Source organism: Epinephelus fuscoguttatus, linkage group LG6, assembly GCF_011397635.1.
Source record: "Epinephelus fuscoguttatus linkage group LG6, E.fuscoguttatus.final_Chr_v1".
NCBI lineage: Eukaryota > Metazoa > Chordata > Actinopteri > Perciformes > Serranidae > Epinephelus > Epinephelus fuscoguttatus.
In genome coordinates, this window is record NC_064757.1 from 4893937 (window position 1) to 4910694 (window position 16758).

Below are 16758 nucleotides of genomic sequence, written 5' to 3' on the forward strand. Positions count from 1 at the left end.
CAGTAGGAGGCATTAGGCAGGACCACGTCAGCAGCACAACCACGTCACATGATCCAGGCACAGGTGCGATACGAGGTAACCTGCCAGACAGTGGAGCACATGGGCTCAGGAGAAGAAGCCGAGTTAAAGTTCATTTATACTTCTGTGTTGAATCAACGCGTAGGCGTAGGCTCCACGTCGACGTAGAGTCTGACGTGCACCTCCCCAGAATTGTAACTACGTGTCGCGGTGACGCAGACCTCCTGTCTGTTTCTGTATATTGACACCATTTCCCCCAGTGGAAATGAAGCTTTTATTTACTTTTATTTCAAAGATAAGAAACAATAAATTGTGATGACAGTAAAGCCTCCATCACAATTTATTGTTTTTTATTTACTTTTATTTTGAAGATAAGAAACAATAAATTGTGATGACAGTAAAAGCCTCCAATAAAATAGCATTTTAAGTCTTGTGTGTAATTTGTCCTTCAAGGATTTATACTTAGGGATTTATCCTGGCCTCATATGAGCAGAGGAAATCTCCACTCGTCCCTAGGCTAATAAATACAATTTAAAATGCATTAACATTTTGTATTTCTTTGGATTTGTGTTTAGCATGACAGTTGTTTTGGTGGAGAAACTTCTGAGTTATAATGGAGCCAAATTGTGTGCCGTTACCTTTGTCAAATGTTGCTGTTGTCCCTGGCTTTATATGAGAAGAGGGAAAGACGGCCGGCCGCTAGGCTAATTTATACAATGTAAAATGCCATAGGCTTGTGTTAATAAAATTAGCATGCTATATTTGTTTGAAAAACAAGTTTAACAGAGTTGGGTCTAACGTGTTACAAAGTAACTCTAACGTACGTCTCTACAAAGTACTTTGATGTCTTTTGCAGTAACGAGTAACCTAACGCGTTAGTTTGCTGTTTGAGTAATCAAATACTTAAGTACATTTTCAAACAAGACATCAGTTACTTACGTTACTTTTAGAACGCTGGTCCTTCAGCTCCGAAACCACAATGGCTGTCGTTTGATTCTAATAACGGAGATAACGTTAAACCTATCAGTCTGAAAGAAGCCACGGAGCTTGTGGCTCGCTACGTGGTCGGAGAAATGCTGCCGTTGTCTACGGTGGAGTCTAAATAGGTGGAGTAGGACTCGCTGATAGACATATTTCAGACTCAGGACTTGCATTATGCCTGGTACACGCTACACGCTGGTACTCACCACTTATCCCCGGTCGTCTTTCATGGAGTGTGTGATGTCATCTAAAAGCGTCAGCAGATGGCAGGAGCTACATTTGAAGCGCCATAAGTAAACTATCAAGCTACTGTATCTTCCACAGGAAGTTCTGACAAATGTTTCAGAATAAAAGCTAATTTAGAAAATGGAGGGATTCTCTCAGCTGAGGTTATAAGGGGCTTTTAATTTGAAACAAGTGTTGAGTTTGAAATGATGGTGCAATATGTTAACTTTATAAAGACAACGGAGCAGATTTAAAAGTAAATATATAAAAACACAGAGGGATTAATAAATAACGGACCGTCTATAATGTAGTTTGTTTCAAATGAAGCTGGGAGCCTCTGCAGTTGTGGTGAGTAAAAGCCCCGCCGCTATTTGTTAATGTTATTACTTTATGTCCGACCGTGAGGATGTACCATTGTTTGCTAGCTTGATGCTAATAACAGTAACGTTAACTCAGCGGGTTGACAAAGTGCCTCTGCTGTTTCACACCATCATTTCCCCCTTTTACTCTGTGTGGTAACATCCCTAGAGGAAATATTAAAATGCTGGGGTGTTGTTGTCATACAGTAGTCTACAGCAGCAGATCGTTCTGTGTTTCTACTGGTCAAAGTGACGGCTGTGATGGGAGAATTGGATCTCAGTGAAGGGAAAGTGGTCCATAACTTTAATTTTGGAGACAAAAACATGTAGGCTTAGCTTCCTGTGGTCCATTGCCCAATAGGAAATGTAGAATACTCAAAAGTACTTGAGTGCTTGAGTTACTTTTCTCAGGGAGTAACATTGGAAGTACTTTTAAAGTAATTGAGTTACTTTACTCAGGGAGTAACGCAGTAAAGTAACTGGTTACTTTTTTAAAAAGTAACGCAGTAACATACTTTGATTACTTTTAAAGTAACCCTTACCCAAAACTGGTGTTTAGTACTAGACAGTTGTTTTGTCGGTGAATCTTGTGAGTTGTAATGGAGCCAAATTGTGTGCTGTTACCTTTGTTAAATGTTGCTGTTTTCCCTGGATTTATATGAGAAGAGGGAAAGATCTTAGCCCACTAGGCAAATTTATACAATGTAAAATGCCATAGGCTTGTGCTAATAACATTAGCATGTTGTATTTGTGGGGAAAATGTGTCCAGATAAAGAGAAGTGTTTGTCTATGATGCTGCGAGTTATAGTGAAGCCAATTTGTGTACTTGTTTTTAAAATTGTCTTTATTAAGCCATGTTTGGCTTGGAGTAGCTCAGTCCATAGGGAGTTGGGTTGGGAACTGGAGGGTCGCCTGTTTGAGTCCCCGTCCGGACCAAATATGGAGCGTGGACTGGTGGCTGGAGAGGTGCCAGTTCACCTCCTGGACACTGCCGAGATGCCCTTGAGCGAGGCACCAAACCCCCCAACAGCTAGGGGCACCTGACCAAGGCAGCCCCCTCACCCTGACATCTCTCCAGTTTGTGCATGTATAGGTCCTGTTTGTGCATGTTTGTGTTTTTTGGACCTGTGTGTTAATGACAAAAAGAGTGAAAACATTGAATTTCCCTTCAGGGGGATTAATAAAGTATAAAAAATGTAATGTGTGTTTTGAATCAGCTAAACTAACAGCACTCCACAGAAACCTCCGTCGCCAGCTAGTGTTTTGGAGGTATAACTGCAGAGTGACACAGACACACCACCACACAAGTAAAAATGCTCAAGACGTAGGCAACGACAACCATAAATCTTTAGCTTTAGTAATATGCAGTAAAGCCGAGTTAGTGAGATGCAGTAACAGGACATGAATGTTAGCAAAGGAGAGAGAGAGAAGGAGAGAAGGTGCTCGGTGTATTAAAGGAGGTCCCCCAGCAGACTAGGCCTATGTCAGCTTAGGAGAAGGACATTCAGTCGGCGACTGTAGCAGCTCGAATTAGCCAGCACAAACCCCCATTACTGGGTGTCACAGCGGGCTGGTGACGAGTGGCAGCCAAATCGGTCTGACTTTTGTGAAGGCAGCAACAGCAAGTTTCCTGATCTGGTGGGGAGTTAGGGCTGTGTGGTCACCTGGAGCCAGGGGCGCCGCCAGGGATGTTGGGCCCCATGAAAAGAATTTTTACAGGGCTCTATACACAGCTGGCCAAGTGGCTGCCGAAAATTTTTGATGCTATTTTACATAAAACAATGCATTTTGATGGTATTTTTGACTATCATTCCCACATTTGTGAAAAAAGAACAATCTATTCCTCCACTTCCACATTCCTCCCTGACAAACTTGAAGAGGATCCTGGACCTGGCTCTGTAGAGTGTACATTATAGAGCTGACCCAAAAAATTCGAAGCTTCGAAGCTTCGTTTGATGGCACGGCATTTGACTCAAAATAATGATAAAATAGATTTTATTGATGTAAAATAATATGCTGATGGTGACATTTTCCACCGGTCCGCTGCGCTCTGAGTCTGGTGTCAGTGACACATGCTGCTCTGAGTCGCGCATCTGTCTGCTTGCGCTGCACCGGGGGTTTTAATTTTAGTGTTAAATCAAAAGTTAAACACTACTTATCAGTAACCAGAAGTGTTTTTTCATTTGTGAATATTTTTATCTTAATCCTAGGGTTGCAAGAAACTACCTTTTCGCCATAATTTGTAAGTTATTAGATAGTTTTCGCTCAGCACAAAAAAAAAAAAAAAAAAAGTTGTTTGCTTGCTCATCCCTAACCAAAATGATCACCTTCTTCTGAATATTAACTTTGTCCCTGGTCTACAAGCTGCTTATAGACCAGGGACAAAGTTAATATTCCAAAACTTTCCACCACATGAACCACTAACAAACCCACCTTGCTTTTTGAAATACTGGGTGACATACTGTCGACCCTTTGCTTCTTTCTCCTCTTTTAGCTTCCTTTCTTTCCGTTTTTGGCTATTGGATTTTTGATGCATATTGCTGTCTCCGCCTCCTTAAGCCTGAGTTACCCGCTGTCTGTGACAAATTACGGCGCACTGCAGCTGATCCAGTCGGGAAACCATATTAAACTCATTGTTCCGAAGTCCGTTCCGAAATCATCATGATGCCCTGTGGTTAAGGTCTGGTTAGGTTTAGGCACAAAAACCACTTGGTTAGGGTCAGGAAAAGATCATGGTGTGGGTTAAAATGAAAAAGAAAGTGACAAACACATAAGCTGTGAGCCTGCTCCGCCTCAAGCCGGTCGCAGCGCACCATACGCCCGCCGCGAGCCGTTCAGCACCCTCGGACAGTCAGACTAATGGGATGTTGAACCAATGGGCTGTCAAACCCATGACATGGACCCAATCCAGTCGGACTGAACCATTTTACGTAAATAGAGGGGGGGGCATTTATGTTTCCAAAACAAATAAAGTTATTATTACCAGTACATTGTAAATAAAATACATTTGTGATTATAAGTTAGTTAATAACTTAGTGTCATATTATTTTTTGTCAGTATTATAATTTTATTAGGGGCCTCTCTGGGCCCCTCTTAATCATGGGCCCCTAGAATCCTTCTCCTTTCCCCCCCCCTTGTGCCCCAGCCTGGAGCTGTGGTTTCAGCTTGCTGGATTCAGGTTGCACAAAAGCTTTGCTGATGTTGACAAGTACTGTATTCCATTTATTGAGGGTGTTTTAAAATATCTTGTAGATAAGACCATCACCTTTTTTATGTCTTCACACTGGCGATAGCTGTTGGCAGAGGCCCTATGTTTTCAGGTTGCCCGTTTTGGTTGTCACAGGTCAAAGGTCAAGGTCACTTTGACCTCCTCTGTTTTATTCTTGTGAACGCAATATCTGGGAAAATTTTGATACAAACGTTCATTTGGACTCAACAATTAACTGATTCAATTTTGGTGGTTAAAGGTTAAGGTCACTGTGACCTTTCATCTGTCTCATTCTCATAAATGAAGAACACCTAGAGAGAATTTCTTTAATTATGGCACAAATGTTCATTCAGTCATTCATTTATTCATCTTCTAACTGCTTCATCCTCTTGAGGGTCGTGGGGGGGCTGGAGCCTATCCCAGCTGACATCAGGCGAGAGGCAGGGTACACCCTGGACAGGTCGGCAGACTATCGCAGGGCTGACACATAGAGACAAACAACCATTCACGCTCACATTCACACCTACGGACAATTTAGAGATATCAATTAACCTAGTCCCCAATCTGCATGTCTTTGGACTGTGGGAGGAAGCCGGAGTGCCTGGAGAGAACCCATGCTGACACGGGGAGAACATGCAAACTCCACACAGAAGGGCTCCCACGCCCGGGATTGAGCCGGGAACCCTCTTGCTGTGAGGCAACAGTGCTTACCACCACACCACTGTGCCGCCTGGCACAAATGTTCAGTCTGAATAATCAACTGATTAGAATTTGGTGGACAGAGGTCAAAGGTTAAGGTCACTCTGACCTCACAAAACATGTTTTTTGCCATAACTCAAGAACTCATAAGGTAATTAAATTTGCAGTGTAGGCAGTTGTTGCAACCTTCTCTGCAGGATTCTCCACCACTGAAGAAGACTTTCACCAAAGGGACGTGTATGTGCATCTGATTTTGTAGAACAGCCAATAGGAACGCTCTCTGTCTGTAATGCCTTGTGATTGGCCAAAGTCTCCTTGCCCACCAAGAGGTGCATTAGTCTAGCTTTGTCTCAGTCCACTTGAATGCTCAATGTTATCACAGGATTTTTGCCAAATGTCGCCAAATTTGAACTGCCTACCCCAGCTTTAAGTGGGTAACAGTCAAATCGTCATCTTTTTTAGATAAATACGTTTTTTCATGGTTCTAATTTTCAGATGTTACTAGTTTTAGTTTCTTTTTTATTGGGAAAAAAAAGATTGTCGTGAATATTGTTTGTCATGGTTTTCAGTGACAAAATTATCACTGACTGTGAGACAATCTAATAAGCACTTCATTTCAAACATACTGAGATGTTAACACTCCACTGTAAGCCAAAAATGTAATACAGTTATTCTAGGTTGCAGCTGTAATAACATCTCCAAGCATCTCGCTCTCATTTTTTTTAAAAGCAAAATGCTGCCTCAGTATTTTCTATTACTCCAAGAAACCAGTTTAAAATCATCCACAGCAGACCAGACTGGGTTAGGAAAAAAGTTCAGAGAAGAGGAAGGAAGTTAGTGCTCTGTTCTCTCTGTGGTCTGTATTGCTAATGTGCCGGAACCCCAGCAGACTATAAAATGTCTCCTGATGTCAGGGAATTGTATACTGTATGTACTGTCAGGTGAATAAAATGTGTAAAAAACATTTTTAAATGATAGCTGACAGACAATTTAATGACAGTATCTCCTGACACTGCTGGATCATACTGACAGGAAGTAACTTGTTCAAGATTACTCTCCTCTGTTACAACTCAGCCTCTGGACTGCCTGACCTTGTTTGGACATGTGCTGAATTTCAATGAAATCTAGCTTTGTAGAATCTTAGTTCTTCTCTGTCCTCTGGTCTGACTCTGCACCTCTTCCTCCTTAGATCATTCTGCCAAAACGTATACAGTCCATCACATCACAGAAAACCAGTCAGAAGATGGAGGAGCTGAAATGGTCCTGGAAACAATGGAGGCCACTGTAGCTGAACCCATTGCCACTACTGCAGTCCCAACAACTGCAACTGCAACTGCAACTGCCACTACTACTACCACAACAACTACTGGCACCACAAGTACACCCACTACCACACCCATTACTATCACTACACAAAGTACACCAGCATCTGAAAGACCAGCTCCAACCATTGTTCTGGTGCTGGACAACTCCAACAACAATAGTCGGCCCACTCTCCACAGAGCAGGTATGTGCTAAATGCCCCTCTGCAATACTCAGTATCCTGTTGCAGGCTGTGCCTGCAGTGACAGAGGCAAATTTAGCAGCAGAAACGTGTGTAGGTTCACTATGCCAAGAAATGTGAGTGTGAAATCGATTTTAACCCAGTGTTAATGCAAGTTATTTCCCATGCCCACACGTTGAATGTTCTGCTTGTTTCCTCCAGGGAAGATCCTAAACTGTGAAGGCACTCTGGCATCCATTGATCAGCCAGAGAAGCAACACAGTTATGGGCGCAACGAAGGAGCCTGGATGAAAGATCCCCTGGCTAAAGACTCCAAGATCTACGTCACTAACTATTACTATGGCAACAACTTGGTGGAATTCCGCAACCTGGATAACTTCAAGCAAGGTTTGCTTCAACTGGGTCTTTTTACAATGCCCCATTTGCCCACAGTAAGCCATATTAGGGTTTGCTGTAGATACCTGAGGCTAAGGTTTTGATTCTTAATCCACTGATAGATTCCGCCTATTGATGGCACCCACACAATGCTAGAGGAATGTTTCGCACATGATCAGACTATGTCCTGCTTTATTGTACTTGCACAGTAAGTGTTTCTCCAATGTGATATAGAGCTGCCGCAGCTGACACTGGACATCAATATGATGTCAGAAAGACTTACATCGGTCAGACACATGGGTGCAGATCTGATGGCAAGTTTGGGGGGGGGGCACATTCAGTTGTGATTTTTTTTTAATTGCATGTTTACAAATCATGCCCACAGAGTGCTTGAGATTGTCAGCATATTTCACGATTTCATAGAGGCTCATCACCATCACCAAGTCATTCAAAAAGCACTACACAGAGAATCATATGCTTACCTTTACTGTTTATTTCTCACAAACAGCCAATAATACATGGAGCCATCACCCTCCTTTGTCACTGCTTTGCTGTTACTTAATGCTACTTCTAGTTTCAGGGTCTCAGGCTTGTTATGTCCACTCACGTTCTCATATCTCACCTCTCACAGATTCCTAATTCTCCTCATCATCTTCCCTTTCTCCCAGTATATGGGACTACTGAATACATAAGTGGATATGGATGATTATCAGAATGTGAGCCCCTAACTGAGCTTTGGTAAACTAACTGATCATGTTTTTACAGAGCCAGAAATGCTAGTATTAGTACAGTTCTAAGAACACAATAAATACTTACAAGTTACACAAGTTGACCCAACAAAATCCGATCTACTTAAATAAATTCATATCCATTCATTAATCATCTTGATAGGAATAAATACTCCAATAACAAAGTGTGCCTATTTTGTCCTTATCACATCACAGTTTTTGATAATGTACAGTTCGGTGCCTTGTTTGTTTTTATCTGCCATTATACACAACATGTAAAGAAACTCCATTGACAACTAGAAAAGTTAACCCAACAAAATGTGGAGTCGGGAAATACATTTGTTCAATTTCAATCATTTAGGCTATTTAGAATTGGGGGGGGGGCATGTCCCTCTTCCCTGTGGGATCTGCACCCATAGTCAGACATTAAAGTTTGGTTGGAATAAAAACTGGGTTTTGTTCTACATATCTTCTGACTAAATATTGTTGTCTTACTGGTTTGCATAAAATCAAAATTGGTTTAAGCTTGTACAGTGGACTGGACTGGCAAACCGCAAGTCCGGTTCCTTGGTCAAAACTCAAGAATAACTGTATTGATAGCCACAGCTAAACAGTGAAAATGTCAACTCCTCCACCCTCAACTATAATTTACAGAATACACTGTTGTCTGTTAAACAGCAGATACCCATCAGTCCACGGTCTGTATCATGACATTCTTTGGGCTTGAACCTTCACAGAGACCTAGTGGGACAACTACAATAAAATTTGCCCCCTCTGATTTGCTCTGTTTTGCTTGTTCACAAAACTGTGTAGATTAATCTGACAGATATCTTCACTTTTAGAACTATTTCATCATCTAACTCAAAACATTATCATCCCAACAGACTGATCTAACTCTGGTATCACCCTGTTTTTATGTATAGCTGTGTTTTTTCTAATAACAATAACATTGATGACATTGATTCATGTTGATTATCCAACGAGCTCTGTGAGACTGATGAGATCTTTGGAATGTGGGTCTTAGTTGTTTCATGGCTCCAGTGGGTGGGAAAATCAACTTGGAATAAACTGAGGAATTGGATTACACTCTCTAAGAGAGTTAAGATGATCTCCCCTCTTAAGACTTAGTTTGTTGATCTAGATGTGTTTGGACAATGGCCTTTCTAAATGCACTTACATGCGAGGCTTCCTGCAGTGCGGTGAGCTCACAGCTGTGTGCGGATGACTAGGTATTTGGAGTGGCGGTGATGCCTGCTGTTCCCTGACATGTGCTCTGGCCTTTCCTTTGAACTAGGCACAGCGGAGAGGGATTAAGAGTGTGGGCTGGCCTTATGGATGGGGATGGTGGGGTGGGGGGTGTTCTACTGCACGTTGTTTTTGTCCTTCACTGGGCTTTCCATTTATTATCATTATCTAAATCAGACTTCCTGAGGTTGGAAGGTTAGGATAGCAGATAGGATGTGGTTAGAAAACGACACCTACAGTACACACCGTGTTTGTTCAGGAGTGAACCACTAAACAAACTGTCACTGTCACATGAAGCCAGTGTGTACACAGTCTGGCTTTGTAAAAACATTGTCAATGGTGCTATGGAGGGCATAAGATCAGCTTTGCACACACACTGCTGAATGTATCCATCTCATAAAAACTAAAGGATATTGTGTTTAAATATGCACAGCAGAGGGGTCTTGAACATCCTGGAAGGGTTTACCTTATTTTGCATAAATGACCAGCTTGCTATATATTATCCTGCTTATTGCATGGGTGGCTGTTGACCAAACACATAAATCATTTGAGATGTTTTAAAATTATTTTATTAGGAGCTAAAATGTACAAAAGTTTGTCCCTTAGGACTGTCTAAAGGAGCTGTTTTTTGGCAAAATCCAAGTAAATTCTCAAGGAATCATAAGAAAACTGCATGTCAGTTAGTTTCAAGTCTTGCAGACCTGAGTATTTGGGTGAGGTGGATGATAGAGTTGGGGATGAGAAGGTGGAAGTATTGCACACAGTGTTGCTGCAAGTTATTAGTAACTCAAGTGCCACAGGTTGGTCCACATCACTAGGTGCAAGGTTAAGCTGTTTTTGGGAATTTGAAAATTTGAGCACTCTAGGGTTGTTTGCATAGCTAAGACCATGTCTCTTTAATGCTTTGGCCTGATAAGTGAATATTCTAGAACTGTGTCGAACTCCATTTTTGGGGCTTCAGATATCTGTGAATATTCGAAACTTAAATGAAACACGACGGGACCGCTGGGGGGAGGGAGTGATAAGAGTGGGGAGAGAGAAGGTGGAAGGTGAAGTATTGCACGCAATGTTGCTATAAGTTATTAGTAACTGAAGTTACGCTTGGATTGTATCTAGTTTTTCATATCTTAATACCTTCTTGGAATTTTACTGGGGTATATGGTATATGACAGTAACGATGTGTTAAGGGTATAACTGTGGTCTTAGCTGTCTCTGCTGTTACGGGCAGAACACGGGCCAGCTGTTTACAGTGGTTTCTCCATTCAGTTGCAGTCAGCTCAGCTGCATCTTGCACTACACTGGCCCCTGGAGGCACGTGATGTACACTACATGCAAAACATCCTAGGTACAGGCTCTAAAGGATGAGGTTGATAGAAAGATGAGCATCTGTATTTTTGATGGTATTGAAAATCATGTCATTAGGATTTCTAAATACCCTGGTATACTATAATATCATGATACCGCCCAAGCCTAACTCAAACGCTGAGGGTCAAGCCACATCACTAGATGCAAAGCAAGTGCTTTGCTACAGTTGCCTGCCACTGATAACCATCTACAATTAGTCTTACCTGTTCTTTTTCCTCACTGGAAAGCTAATCTAATTGCTTCAGGCGGGGCTCAATGACTGTGCTGAGGACACTTGCCATCTGTCATCTTTCTACACAAATAGCTATCCACCAAGTTACGTCCACAAAAAAGAAGTGTGGATGAGCTTGACACAGCTGTAAAGGTTGTTGTAGAACATCTAACAGAAAAAAACACCTCAGTAAATAAGTTTTTCATTGTCATGGAAAACATTTAGTTAACTCCTAGCAACTACTGATGAAGCTCATGTGTTGACTGAAAATGACATTGTCAGGATGAACACTTTACTCACTACTGAACACTTGGGTAAACAAAAAAATACTACTCTTTCCCAATAAGAAGGGGTTATGAAGTTTAGCTTAATAAATGAAGGCAGTTCAGTTAGATTATTAGCCAAATTACATCAGTCAAGTACACGTCAAGTTTAAATTTCAAGTCTACATCTTTGCTAAAAAAGTCTTTCTGATTCGAGATGTCACTCAGCAAAATCATCAGGACCTCCTGACCATTAAGTGATCTGGTCATGGACTGTAGAATAGCACGGTCATAGTGTGATGTCTGCCATGTGTTTGTGAAGGACATTAGAGTCCTGCATTGTATTTATGCCTTGACCCGAAAATCCGTGAGGAGGGAGCCTGGTGTTGCTGAGGTGTGATGAGAAGGATTTTTGAATAGACCGATACAGTCTGAGTTTTCTTGGAGCCACAGTGGAGCAGCCACTGGTGATCATAGACACTTCCACTGCCAACCTGATACAATTGCTGGACCCCTGTTGTGAAAATATCAGAGGACAAAATTATTGTGTTTAAGAGGCTGTGGTATGCTCATTTTTAAGCTACACAATGGTGGTGGTATCTTGTGAAACTAGACAACTAGGGATTTCAACGGTTAACTGTTTATCACAGAGAAAGTTTTTGGCCAGTTGACCAGCGTGTCGGTCTATAGGTTAATTTTTCTATTTAGTTTACTGCACCATCTGGGACTGATGGGAGCATCCTAACCAACAGTGTTGCTTTTGATAAATGGGGCCCACTCTTCTGGTCTCCCCATAGATTGCCCTAATTAGTAAGCAGCTCAATTTTGAGCCACTAATCCCCTTTGGTGACTGCTGTTAGCTCTGTTAGTGCCGTGTCAGCCCAACTAGGGTTGCTAACAAAATTAACAGTGCTAAAGGGCCTCAAAATTAAGCTGTTTACCCACTGGAGCTACCTAGGGGGAGATCGGAGGGTTGCCACGATGTGCCGCAGCAACGTCATGCCTACACCAGGATGGGGTTACTCGTGGTAATCACCAAATGAGTAGCACCACTAGCTAACTCCTATCCAACCCGTGTGGTGTACAGTACAGAGCGGGCAAGGCCAACATTAGCTAACCAGTAGAGACTGAATGTTTCACCACGTTAAAGTGGCTAACCATCTGTCTGTCAGCAAAGCCAGCAGAAAATAAAATAAAGGCAACATTTAAATCACAAAAAAATTAAATTTCATCACCTCTAAATGGAAAGTTCTTTGAAATGAGGTACAGAAGCTTATTTAGCTTTTTTATTTCCTTAGAAATTATCCGGTTAGATACCACTTAATGGGTGTTGGGCTAGCAAAAACAAAATTAACCCAAACTGACCTCTCTATAGACAACCTAAGGCATTCTCTGGTACCAACTTTATTGGCATAGCTTGTCAGTAAGAGAGCTAAATAACGCCCCAAAGTTAGGCAAAATTTTGGTGAGTAAACAACTGACATGGCCATATTCAAAGGGGTCTCTTGAAGTTTCACCTCAAGATATCTGAATGAAAATGCATTCTATGGGTACCCATTAGTCTCCCCGAAACCTGAGAAGGCTTGTTCCCAGTAAATGTTTTGTTCCTTACAATCAATGTGCTCTTTCAAATTAGAGCTGTAAATTTGTCTTTTTAAGGAAAAGGACAACCAGCCTATTTGAAAAACAACGAATCATCTAACATGTACAGTTACATAACACGTTAAAACAGGATTGTTGTAGAACTCAAAATGATAATTGTACCTATATTAGTCCATGCATGTCAGAAAATTAGTAATAATTGTAATAACAAACCGAAGTACATTAGTATGCAATTCCTTAACTCTCCACATTTACAAAGTTTTCAACTAGCTTATACTGTACCAGCATAATCAAATTCCTAAAATTCAGATACGATTGTGGTGTGCAACCCCAAGACTTTTAGGGGTCCCATCTGGCCACCCCTATGAAAATGTACTGGTGGCGCCACTGCAGAGGTGAAACAGTTGTCTGTTTAGTGCAACAAAATGTGTTCATTTGCAAATGAGAATTGAATATCCACCCATATTAATAGTAAAGTTATTTGCAATATTCTTGTTTATCACAGGACGATGGAGCAACCTCTTCAAACTGCCTTACAACTGGATAGGCACAGGCCATGTGGTTTACAATGGAGCCTTCTACTACAACAGAGCCTTTACCAAGAACATCATCAAGTATGATCTGAGGATGCGATATGTGGCGGCCTGGACACTGCTGCATGATGTGGTTTACGAGGACACGACACCCTGGAAATGGAGGGGCCACTCGGATATTGACTTTGCAGTGGACGAAAGTGGCCTGTGGGTAATCTACCCTTCTATGGACTATGACTACAACCAACAAGAGGTGATCGTCATCAGTAAACTGGACCCTGGAGACCTGTCATTGAAAAAGGAAACAACCTGGAGGACAGGTCTTAAACGGAACTCTTACGGAAACTGCTTCATCATCTGTGGTGTCTTGTACGCCGTCAACGTGTACAACCAAAAGGAAGGTGAGGTGAACTTTGCTTATGACACCCACACCAACACTGAAGCCATCCCACGTCTGCCCTTCACCAATGAGTACTCCTTCACCACCCAGATTGATTACAACCCCAAGGAGAAGCTTTTGTATGCATGGGACAATGGCCACCAGCTCACATATCGGGTAAACTTTGTCGACCAGTGAGCACAGCTAGTTTGTGCTACAGATCAACTCACTGTAGGTCTGCCAATATGGCACCTAAAAAGAAAAGAAGATTCTCAGTATTTGACAGCCTAGAAGCAGCCATATTGGACTCAGGACAATGGATGAACCTTCACCAGCTTTCATGTACCAATGCATGCTATTCAAACACCTGACCTCACAGAGTACCAAACATACATGCCTCAATGTGTATTGGGACGTGACTGTACAATATGTCAATAGAATGGACAATGAACAGTGAAAATAATCTTACAGGTTGAGTTAAACTCATTGGGCAGATCTTAGGAAAGCATAGATATTTCTTTATGAAGGTGGTCATATATGAAATGTCAGCAGGCTGGCTAACAAGCAGATAGATAGATAGATAGCTATAAATGGTTAGTTGGTTTGTGGGGGAACACTTTCAAGACTGTTTTTAGATTTATTGCAAGGTGTCGTTTTGGCAATTTTTGAGGTCTGAAAACCTAGATTTGGGTGGAGGTATGGGCAGCTGCTGAGTGAGATGGGCTCACGTCAATCAAACAGTTACTTTCCCCAACATAAGCCTTAATATCTCTTAAAAGATTTTTATTTCAGAAAAGTCTATCTTATTATAATGCATATAAGTAAAAAGAGGTCCTGGTTGCTGTAATCATTCCTTCTATCCATACTGACATGAAATGATCCCTTTTAACACAATTACACAATAAAAGATGGTTTGGGTAATTCATACTAGTCTTGCATGAACTTTAGAATGCAGACAGTGGATTTTGTATCTATTTTCTTACAGTGGAGTCACTTCACAACCACAATGGACAGGAAGAATGAGTACAGTGAACAGTAACTCTTTAAACATACATTTGGGCACCCAAGTGTTGCATTGAAATAGACACGAACATTTCAGAACCTATCTGCTAATGAAATAATATTGTTAAAAACTGCTTCTAAGACATATTAAAAGAGTGATATGATCAAGTGTCACTGAGACGTGGCATGGGACATGACATAATATGCGCTAGTTGGGATTTTTTGTTGTTATTGGCATATGTGTTCACAAAATAGCCTGTTTCAACACATCTTTACTATTTGTAGCCTCTGTCCTCTAGGTGTAACAGCTTTGGTTGGTTACAAATGCACGCATATATTAAGGTTCCTGTTACAGGCCACCCCTTCCCCAGGTTTCCCCTCAACCCGTGTCTTTTGCTCTCTTTGACTATAGCTTGCTGACAAGTCCCCAACAGGTCCAAGCATAAATGCTTGGATGTATATGCAATAATTGGCAAACCTCTTAGCTCACACCCCTGAACAGTCAACAACGCCAGTTTGTGAGTGCATATAATCAGGGTGTAAATTGTTCAGTGGGAACTAGGCTTAAGAGCTGTTGTGACCATGATTGCAACTGTCTCGATAGCAAGTTAGAAAGCAATTACTGCAGCTTGACAAGAGTCCTGCAAGTAGTCACTATGTCACCAAGCCCTTGACCCTGCCGATTTCATGAGGGCATCGCAGTGCCCTACCTGAACACTGTGGTCTTTTTTTTTGTCAAGAGTTTCCTTGAAGCTAGTATCTAATGTTAGTTAGAGGAAATGCGGCATAAAAATTTGCATTTACCTTAAGTATTCAGCCATATTTGCTACTGTCATTTGGTTTGAACTTTTAAATTTTAATTCAAGATGACCTAACTAGCAAAGCTGTTAGCTAATGTAGCATGGCTAGACTTAGCAACCATTATCAGGCTTCTTAAAGTGAGATACCCCATGTTTTACCCTTTGCCTTTTAAGCAGGCTTCAAATCTTTTTTACACAACTAGTGTTATTTAGCTCCACCCCCAACATTTAACTCAACCAATGAGATTATTTCTGATTCCAGCGTAATTCTCCTTTTGAGAAATGTTTGTTAAACTAAACTATGAGCTATTGTTTCACTCGCCCATCTACTCCATCCTATCACCAAGCACTTTGATCATGAATCTGCTTTCATTAATATTCCTGCCTCATGATGCTTCCTGTCTCTTTACCATTGATGTTGTTTGAGGGATGTGTTGAATATAATATAAATTCCAAAAACAAAACAATGTACACAAGTTTCTAAACTTAAGATTTTTTTTTATATTTACATGAACTCATTCATCAGTATGATACCTTTTTTCTAATTTCCATGCATCTTGTTGAATTTCTATGTTGTTATATTAAAATATGCAGCTTTCATCATTGTTAATAACATTTACATAACCACAATGTCTGTTGTAATTACTGAGTGTTTGAACATATTCACCTCAATGGAAATTAACAATGGTGATTAGTCACGCTAATATAAAAGGTGCACTGTACCATTAGTTGTGTGCTCTTCAATAATGGACATCATAAACCATGAATGTTTTTATTTTTGACAATAACCGACAGTACTGTATGAGGCACATAATGGGAAAGGTAAGCTTTACGATACACAATGTAACTGTTACAGCACTTCATAGTGTTGTGTTGGTCTTGTGCATCTTCATGATTCACAACCACATTATGTTGCTTGATCTTGAATTTTCAAGAGTGTTTTGTTAAGTTTATTCAGAAAAAATATGCTAATTGAAATAAAGTAATTTTTCATCTGCAAGGTCTAAATATATAAATAATTATTAAGTGTAACAACTGTTGAAACCAGCTGTGTGTGTGTGTGTGTGTGTGTGTGTGTGTCTTTGCTATGAGAGAAAAATTCCATTATAAAGGCCTGCTGCTTTCTGTCTTTTTCTTTTCTGGAACCCCAATCGCCTTTTCATGGGGGAAGACATGTCAGTGTACGTTGGTGCTCCAACAGCATATGCAGCCACTAGCCCCTTTTACACTGCCTCTTTAAGGCAGTAATGTCACATAATTG

The 16758-nt window shown here is 41.0% G+C and overlaps 1 protein-coding gene across 1 annotated transcript in view; it reads left to right on the plus strand.

Annotated features, from left to right (window-relative positions):
* The window catches only part of olfml2a (olfactomedin-like 2A), a 48737-nt gene extending 32240 nt beyond the window's left edge, over window positions 1-16497 (plus strand). The window contains exons 6-8 of the mRNA XM_049578780.1: window positions 6680-6997; window positions 7196-7381; window positions 13289-16497. Of these exons, the coding sequence (XP_049434737.1) occupies window positions 6680-6997; window positions 7196-7381; window positions 13289-13893 (1109 nt within the window). The 3' untranslated portion in view covers window positions 13894-16497. The remainder of the gene's footprint in view (window positions 1-6679; window positions 6998-7195; window positions 7382-13288) is intronic.
* Window positions 16498-16758: the final 261 nt, after the last annotated feature.